The sequence below is a fragment of the Dryas octopetala genome, chromosome 4 (genome assembly GCF_963921425.1).
Source record: "Dryas octopetala chromosome 4, drDryOcto1.1, whole genome shotgun sequence".
NCBI lineage: Eukaryota > Viridiplantae > Streptophyta > Magnoliopsida > Rosales > Rosaceae > Dryas > Dryas octopetala.
Window position 1 is genome coordinate 22,162,249 of NC_141369.1, and position 10,067 is coordinate 22,172,315.

At 37.5% G+C, this 10,067-nt stretch overlaps 2 protein-coding genes across 2 annotated transcripts; both read right to left on the reverse strand.

The window, feature by feature from the left end:
* Positions 1-81: 81 nt before the first annotated feature.
* LOC147288240 (tryptophan decarboxylase TDC2-like) lies at positions 82-1,592 on the reverse strand. The gene is given in 2 exon segments (XM_086241796.1): positions 82-1,040; positions 1,043-1,592. Coding segments are annotated over 2 exon segments (1,509 nt in total).
* Positions 1,593-5,575: 3,983 nt separating this feature from the next.
* Positions 5,576-6,989, reverse strand: LOC147288241 (importin subunit alpha-4-like). Its single transcript, XM_086242623.1, has 4 exons — positions 6,724-6,989; positions 6,030-6,126; positions 5,839-5,930; positions 5,576-5,746 (listed from the first exon to the last, which is right to left on the reverse strand). Exons 1-4 carry the CDS (start codon positions 6,940-6,942, stop codon positions 5,576-5,578), a joined length of 579 nt encoding a protein of 192 aa, XP_086098749.1. The 5' UTR covers positions 6,943-6,989.
* Positions 6,990-10,067: the final 3,078 nt, after the last annotated feature.

Sequence of the window (10,067 nt, forward strand, 5' to 3'; positions counted from 1 at the left end):
TTATTATTAATTATTATTTTTCTGCCTATGCACCTTTCATATTTTTGGGGTCACATAGCCACATATAGTCATATACTGAGATTAATATACCCCTTTAAGCAGTGCATCAGCTCCCTCCTTGATCAACTTCCACGCGGCAACAACGTGCCGCTCTTCTGTCAGCGTGGCCCCAACAGCAAACCTCAACATATATACCCCACCGACTACAGTGTGGCTCAAATAAGCTTGCCCAGATGAGTTGATCCACTCGAGTAGCTTCCGGTTTAACAACTCGGTACAACCTGATTGGACCCGTGAAGACGGGTTAAGCCGAAAACACACCAATGAAAACCTCCTAGGCACAACAATTTGGAACCGCAAATCAGAATTTAATAATTCTTCAAACATTTTGGCCATTCTAACGTCGGATCTAATGTGATTTTGAAGATTAATAATACCATAATTACGCAATATAAACCATAATCGGAGTGATTTAAACCTCCGACCTGTACCCAATTGCCAATCCTTGTAATCCACCACAGAGTCAGACTCACTGGGCTTGTTTTTCAAATACTCCGGGTTTGTACTCAATGCATTCACCAACAAATTAGGTCTCTTGACCCACAAGCAACAACAATCCAAGTAACTGAGTAGCCACTTGTGCGGGCTCAGACTCAGTGAGTCAACCCGCTCAACCCCGTTTAAGTAGTGCCTGAACTCGGGACAGATACAAGCGCTCCCACCATAAGCAGCATCCACGTGAACCCACATGATATAATCGGCTGCCACGTCGGCAATCTGATCGATAGGATCGACGGCCGTGGTGGAAGTGGTGCCCACGGTGACGCAAAGATAGAGTGGGACCAACCCAGCTGCCACGTCAGCCTCGACAACCTTACGAAGTACCGCGGGAGATAAAGCAAAACCCGAATCACGGTCCGTTGGAACGGACCTTATGTTGGAGAGACGAATACCGGCGAGCTTGGCAGCCTTGGTGAACGTGGAATGGGTCTGATCGGAGCAATAGACGACGAGCTTTTGCATTTTCTGGGAGCCCAGAGCTTGAGAGCGCGGTCTCTGGCGGCAATAAGAGTGACGAAGACGGACTCGCTGGTGGTGCTCTGAACGACGCCGCCGCCGGTGCCGGAAAACATGAAGGAGTCGGGGAGCTTGAGCATGTTGGCGAGCCAGTCCATGACGACCATCTCGAGCTCGGTGGCGGCGGGGGAGGCGAGCCAGTTGAAGCCGACGGAGTTGAAGCACGTGCAGAGCATTTCTCCCAGGAACGCGGCGGTGCTGACGGTGGCGGGAAAGAAGGCGAAGAAGTTGGGGCTGAGCCAGTGGGTCATGCCGGGCATGATGTGCGTGGTGATGTCGCTGAAGATGGTTTCGAGGGGTTCGGGTTGGTATGGGGCGGTTTGGGGGAGGCGGGTAAGAAGGTAACCGGGTCGGACTTGGGAGAGGACCGGGTAGGAGTGGATGTTCGTGTAGTAGTCTGCTATAAAGTCAACCATTTGGTGGGCTTGTTTGCGGAATTCTTCGGGGTCTAAGGGGTTGAAGTCGGTGTTGGAGGATAAGCTGGACTCGGTGGAGCTGAAGTCTAGGCTTCCCATTTGACCGATTGATGAATTAATGTTGTATTTGTATAGAGATGGAGGAGAATCTGGTGGTGCAATGGTGGTGGTGGTGGTGGAGGAGTAACAAGCTAGGTAAAGGTTTATAAATAGGAAAGGGGTGAGAAAAGTTAAAAAGGGTAGGGCCGGAGGGGATTTAATTCAGCGGTTTGGAGTTTTTAGAGGGGGTAACTGTGAAATTATGTTACATACGTATGATTTAGTACACAATTGGGTTCGGGTTTCTCTTACTTGCTAGTTGGTACGATCATTAATGAGTAGATGACATTGTCATTGAGAAAGCGGTAATCCTGTAACCGTACCCTGTTTGCATCACCAAAATCCGTCTAGCTTCATCCACTCACAATAATAAATATGTTTATTGATTTGGAAAAATTAACAAAACAAATCACTACTTATATTTGTGGTTACGGGATCTGATCCTTTTTTTTTTTTTTTTTTCTGGCCATGGGGTCCGATCCTTTATTGAGTTATACTTATATATATATGTATCAAATCGATCACGTTTGCTTTAGCTTTCTATTACCATATTATGTTGTTACTCTCAACTTGACACGTGACTGTGAGTACTTATTTTAATTTGAAAAACAACAATAAAAATACGTATTTGGCTTGTTAGTTGTTACTCTCAAATGGACACATTACTTGACCTAAACTAGCAGCATATTTTACTTCAAATGTGGCTGCTTGCATCATTGCATGTAAGGAGTTATTTATCTTTATGAGCAAATCATTACGTACTGATCATTAGGAAAACACTTGCTAATTAAAAAGTATTGTTTTTGCACTCCTATGAACATTGTTCCTCGATCACATGTACAAGATCTTGTACACGTACTTAGTAGATTTTAGCCGCTTGCATTAGTTAGTAAATCATGGTGGGATGAAGTTCCCTTCATTGCAGTAGTTGCTTATTCTAGGGACCTTTCGGGCCTCCCTAATTTTTGTTGAGAGTAATGTGGAGCAATGCACTACTAGGAAATACCCCATTAGATATCAGTGGAACACTGATGTCTATTAGGTTTGCGACCGATAAGGGCAGACGTGATATCTAATGTACCATATTTTCAATATCAGTTTTGGGCCGATGTCTATATCAAATTAGACATCCTATTTGTTAAATATCCGATATTGTTAATAAATAATATATATCGATTTTTCAAGTTTTCGCTATCTAAATAAACGGATTCCGATATGTAATATACTTTAAATATCATTATTTTTTCAAGAACTGATATTAAAAGGTATATTAAATATCTGTTTGGTTCTATTTTTCGATATTATAAACTCATCAAAAGCTATATTTGGTAAGTTGTTACATCACTTTTTTTATCAAAGCGATATATAATATTTTTAACACATCGAATTTGTAACTAAAACCGATATATATGTAGATATTAGATATCTGTTTGTTCGCTGTTTTAAATATTATAAGTATTTTAAACATCATATTTGAGTTACAATGTGATATAAAAATAACATTAGATATCGGTATTATTTGTTATTTCGATGTATATACCTGTATAAATATCAGATTTAATAAACATTAGATATCAGTGTTTAACTGATATTGTAAATGTTTTTTAATTAAAAAAATAAAATAAAATGGGTTATTAGATATTAATTTTTCCTGCCAAATATTTGATATAAAAGTTCCAACATGCAACATCCAATTTGTGCAATTTAAATGCTTCCATAAATTTCATCCAACATTCTCATACATTTCCAACATCCAATTTCAACCCATATTCAAGTTAACAAAAATGAATTACAAATCCCTCTACAAGTAGAGATAACCATAATCCATATATAACCCCCTAAGCAACTTCAAAAATCTGCACAAAATATAAGTTATGGCTAGTTCTAAATTATGCACACTAGCTAGCTAGTTCTAAATTTTGCCTTTTCCTTAACAAAAGATTGGAATGGCAGCACTAATACCATATCCACAGAATGTATGTCAAAACAACATACCAACATGTCTAAAAATAATTATCGTTGACACAATCTCCCCATTCAACTCAGACTTCATCAATCTGGGCTTGGGTGTAACCAGTCCGCTTGTTCTCCGTCTTAGACCACTGAAAACATTAAAGACAAGTGCATGATCAGCCACCAAAAGATATGCAATTATATATTCAAACTATAAACTTATGCTCATGTTGCAATCCCAAAACCTATACACGGCAAAGTACAAATAATATAAGGCTAGCTGCACGCTATCACAGCCACCTAGACATACAATTATTCAAATAAAGAAGGCAGCTGATAGCAATCCCAAAATCCAAAAGGAAGAGTTGCATGTGATGGTCCAGCAACAAGCTTTAAAGTTCAATTTATCAGATTTACAACAACCAAAACCATATCCTAGTTTCCTATCTACATACATGAACTATCCTATGAGGGTACACTTAAACAATGGCATTAGCTACACCTGGAATCCTTCAGCACACTCCTTCCCAAATGGACACATGATGACAAATCCTAAACAAACAGGCAACACCCAATGAATTAAAATTAGAGACACTAGGAAAGGGTGGACAGTTAGGTGAAATATGAAACATTTTTAAAATAGCAACTGGGCATCCATGAAAATAAAGCAATCAAAAAGTTTAGATTAATATTAATTAACCAAAGTTAGGTACATTAGTATACTAATAAGAATCATGAACCAAATAAGAAATGAGATCGAGGCACGCCCACTTATTTGAATGTATAGTAACTGTCTGCTAGCTACTTGGCTGCTGCAGCTTATGTGCATCCAAAGGCAGAAATAACTAGCTAACTAGCTAATTGAAGTTTTCAAATTTCTTCAAAGGCAGGTAAAGGCACCAAAAAGTAGAGAAGGACAATCACAACAATTAAATGGTGCCATTCTTTATAGTTAGTACTCACCTTATTTATAATTGAGCACCTTGGATCTTCAATGATCTCCTTATTTATAATTGAGCACCTTGGATCTTCAATGATCCACCAAAGCAGTGCCTTTCCTAATCAATGACTTATCTAAAAGTTGCAAGACATCCTGTAGCCTATATTTGAGTTTCTGATATCCTGCATAATCAATGAATCCTTCAAAAAGAGAGAGAGAGAGAGAGAGAGAGAGAGAGAGAGAGAGAAAGAGAGAGAGAGAGAGAACAATAAAAACCAATTGAAAAAAAGAGAATATGTTAGATGGACCATCATGTAAGAAAAATGTAAAAGTGCTGACAGTAATCTTCCTCATAGTTAATTTAACAAACTACACAATAGCAAACTTCTCCAAAGATTATTCTAACAGAGGTGAGCGATTTTACACCAAAGTACAGAAAGGTACAAACAACTTAAACTCTAATAACTAATATTATTCTAACCTTATTTTAACAATTTCTACATCAAACTAGAAGAAATTAAAAGTATACAAGTATTTGAAAGCTAAATCATCAAATTTATAATTGAGCACCTTGACAAGGGCACTGCACTACAGCAAATTTTTTATTTGTGTTACTTTTTTTTTATTTGTTCACCTTTAATTTATCTTTATGGCAATGCAAAATTTTCAAACAGACTCCAGTAGTCCATTATGAAAGCCAAAGTCAGTGTCACAAGATAAGTTGCTAAAAAACTAAAAAATAAGAAAAATTGCAGTGCCACAATATGAGCAAGGTAGATTGAATTGATATGCAAGAATGAAAGGAACTCACCAAAAGTCATGAGTGTGCCTGCACTTATTTCCACCTTCTGTGTACACACAAATAAATAGAAAATCAAATATTGCATCCCGCCAAAATAATTGATATTACTAATTATCCCCAAGCCAGAGAAGAAAAACTGAGTTTTAAAATAAGACTATTAGGAAGCATATACCACAATAATGAGCAGAATACTCTCTGAAACTTATTGTTATCTAAGACTCATATTGAAATTGGAAAGTTCTCAAGATATGCATGACTAAGATTTCAGAAAGTTCAAAGACAGTGCTTTCAAGTTGATGAAAGGTGTAAAAGGTAGTGAGAGACAACCTGCTCTCTAACATCATCACTGTCAGAACTGAGAAGCTGGACAAACATGGGGACGGCACCATGTTCAATAACAACTCGTGTATGCTCTGATGTTCCAGATGCAACATTGGTCAAAGCCCATGCAGCTTCAAACTGCACATAAAGAAGGAAGTCAACCTCAGTGTTTGATTATACCTTTTAAGTATTATTTCACTTTAACAAGAAACTCCACAAATACACCATACTTGCAGTTGGGGCATCTCTTTCCTTCCAAGAAACTCCACGAACCGAGGGACTGCACCTGCTTTTATAACCTCATCAATTGGAGGGCTGCGTTCTACACAGATATGAAAACCAAAGGTCAACAACATGACATGGATACTCTATCTAAATAGGAATAAGAAATGAATTTCAAGCATTGAAGTTGCTTCCAAACCAATTGATAGTAGCTTTCTAAACTGAGTAGTTGCCTCCAATTGTGAAGCAGGATCATCAGACCACACTCCTTGCACCATTGCAGGAATACTTTCCAACTGTTAAACAACAGCAATAACAATTAAACTATAGCACTTCTTGAGAAGGCTCATTCCATTTGATGAACAATTACTAACATAACCACTAAAGTGCATGACTCAAGACTTCGTATGGTTATCTTCAAATTTATCAGATAGTAGTAGAAAGGATAAGTTCAAGACTCTGACTGAAACCTCTGATTCCTTCTCTTTCATGCACCCTCTCAGTCTCCAAAAACACAAAACAAAACCCACCAAAAAAAAGCCCACAGATCAGTCTTAGAAGTATATATTAATATTCTAAAGACATCCTCGTGAAGTTTTGACTCCAACCAAACAGAACACAAGAACAAATCCCACAAAATTCAAAACACAGTTACAACGATTCAACACACCCTAATGAAATTCTTATAAAATGGTAATTCCCCTTTTTAACTCATTCCCATTATTCTCACTTTCTCAGCGACCAAACAAAGCCATAAAAACAAATCCCACAAAAAAATCAAAATAGAAATCAACCAAAACCCACTATCACAACGATTCAAAAACCCTAAAACACTAAACCTAGAAATCAAAAAGCATAAAGTATCACCAAAAACAAGACAAACAATGTAGTACCCTCTTCTCTAAAACGACAGGGTTTTGGGAGCCATCGAGCAGTTGCTGGTGGGACTGAAGCAAGCCTTCCCTTCTCTTTTTGAGCAAATTGTCCTCGCGCTTGTTCTTCCTGATCTCAACCAAGTTGTCCTCCCTCCTCCTCCGAGCCTCGTCCGCATCGACGCCAGTCTTGTACGATTTCCTGCGCACCTCAGTCCGTGTGCTCGGTCGCAGAGACATTGTCGTCTTCTTCGGGTTTGGGTTTGCTTTCGCTTACTAGGTCTCTGTGAAACGGCACTCGGAAAGTGTTCAACGAAATTACTCAGAGATCAGCACGAGCAAAGAAAGAGGCTCAAGCTTGTGAGTGCTGGTTTGGGGGGAATATCAAAAGGCGGGTTTGGGGTTTGGTCGATCTGAGTTTGGTCTCAGTGAGCGAGGGTGAGAGAGAAGGAGCTGAGTTTGGTCTGATGGAGTCTGAGTGAATGTGTCTGCGAGTGAAGAGTTGTCAAGCCTTTGGGAATTTTTGAGAAGCAGGATCGATGAGGTAGAGACCTCATGGATTCTGGTCTGGGGGAATTTGAAGCAAAATCACAGCAACGGCGAGGGCGCTGTGGGTGTGAGAGAGAGAGAGAGAGAAAGAGAGAGAGAGAGCTCGGGGTGAGAGGGAGTGTTTGAGAGGGGGGAGTATCGGGTCTAACCTAAGTCAAAACATTTAAGTTGTCAAAAAAATTTGTATATTTGATTTTTAGCTGAAACAATTAATATCAGTTCATGGTTTAGATATCAGTTATCATAGAATTTTAATTTCTACCCAAAAATTTAGATATCAAATTTGCAAACTTGGCGATATATAAATGTGTTTAGACATCATTTTTAGAAAACTAAAAATCCAACTGATATAAAAAACTTTGACAATATCGATTTTTTTAAAACTGATATATTTTTAGTGATATCTAATGGGGTATTTCCTAGTAGTGATGTCTCACATCGGAAAACTAGAGTTTAATATATGTGCTTATAAGTCTTGAGCCTCTCCACCCATTGTCAATTGGTTTTGGATTGGATTCTAATTCTATCATGGTATCAGCGCTTGGTTATCCGCGTGTAAGGCCCCACGTGCTTCCACGTCATCCAATACAATTTGTTCACGTGTAAGACTCAAAATCTCGCCACACATGCGGGGGCGTGTTGAGAGTAATGTAAAACAATGTCTCATATCAAAAAGCTAGAACTTAATATATGTGCTTATAAGTCTTGAACTTCTTCACCCATTGCTAATTAGTTTTTGGTTGGATGCTCTAATTCTATTAATTTTCATTTTGTTTGATTTTTCATTATTTTATTATTATTTTTTTTTGGGGGGTACAACTCTTTATGTTCTCCTCTAGGTGTATTCTTTTTCCGTCTTTGTTAATAACGGCAGAAAAAGGATAAATGACGCCTTACATATATAAGGAGACAGCCAATATTAACATTTTGCTTTGCATTCCCGCGCGTGCACATATGTTGTATTGTATTATTACAGAAGTCCTAAACCCATTGTCTGAAATTTTGTATATCTCTTTGTATTTCTTGATCATATTGATTATGTGAGTTTAATGCAATGATTGAGTTGAGTGTGTGTGTGTGTGTGTGTATATATGTGATCAAACAATCGGAACTCTAACAGTTGGCCCTGCTATGCCGGGCGTAGACTGCCACATTGGTACGTACTGGTTGCATGCATGAAATAAAGGAGGTCTACGTATAAAGCTAATTCATCAAGTCGACGTTTATCTTTTTTTATAGGGACATGAAGTTTACCTTTATCTTACTACCAAAATAAAAAGTTTATCTTCAAATTTGGACAGGGGACAATAGCTTGGAATGGAGATCGAATATCATACTTCTTCTTGCTAGCTTAAAACAAAATATAAGATTGTTAGGTTTTACATGTGGATCAACAGCTAGTAATTAATGGGGAATATCATATTACTTAATTCACATTAACAACAAAATCTTAGGTTTACTTATCTTGCTTAAAACAAAATGTAAGATTGTTGGGTTTTACATGGAATACATGTGCGCATTATAGGTATAACAACAAACTGTTCTTTTTAGTTTTGGTTGAAATTAAAACAAAATGTTTTAATAATGGCAGAAAACATCGGTGGTTGATTTGGCTGTTTGGAATAAAAAGTGTGAAATAATGTTACATACGTATAATTTAGTATCCAAATGGGGTCCGGTTTCTCTTACTTGGTTCAATCTCATTGATGAGGAGTTAGTTGATGCACCCTGTTTGGAACAAAATCTGTCTTGGTTCATCCTCTCATAATAATTATTGTATTTTGATTTGTTTTGGTCTGGATTTTTTGGTTATGTATAAAACAACGTTTGCTTTAGCAATCTATTACCATATTATATATGTTATTATTCTCAACTTGACACGCGAATACTTATTTTAGTTTAGAGAACAACAACAAATTACAGGCCTGTTTGCTTAATTTCCAATTCAAAATTTATTTTAAAAAATTAGGAATCATTTTGAAAAATTTTGAGTTTTTAAAAATAGTGTTTAACATCTTATAAGAAAGAAGCTAAGAATGAACAGAGGAACGGTGCATAGAGATGAATCCACCCAAACTCAGGTAGAGAGAACGAGCAGAAGAATGAAAAAAGAAAAAAAGCTCGTAAGAAAACGATTAGAGAGCTGAGCAAGAAAGAAGCTAAGAATAAAACGACACTGAAGAAAAATGGAAAAAGCAACATTTTATCATTTTGGAGTTATTTTTTACTATTAGTTTTTGAAAAGGGACTGCCAAACACGAAGTGTTTATTTTAAAAAGAAAAATTGTGCATGGTTGAATAGAATACCAAACCAGCCCCACGTATCTGGCTTGTTAGGTGTTTTTCTCTAATGAACACATAACTCGGTTTAATTTTGGCTGTTTGTATGTACGTAAAGAGTCATTTGAGCAAATCATGCATTACTCATAAAGTGATAAAGACACTCTTATGCACATTGTTCTTCACATAATCTTGTACAATCGCATGGTTTTAGCCGATTAATTGCATGTAAAGAGTCATTGTTTCTCATATACACAAGCTCATAAAGATTTGGGAGTTTGATGAATTTATGTAATGAAATGTTGAGTTGAGAGAACTGTGTGTATATGTGATCAAAGAATTCATTTTTGTATTCTAATTAATTATGCTCCCTCATCTCTATATATATGGGTTGCTGCCAGGCCTCCATAATTTCTTGTACGTGTTCGGTGCCAGAACTCAGAAGTCTGTCGTTGCTCACACGTACAGTTGCCCTCTACCGTCGTACTAATTAATTAACTAATTCACAATAACAACAAAATCTTAGATTTACTTCT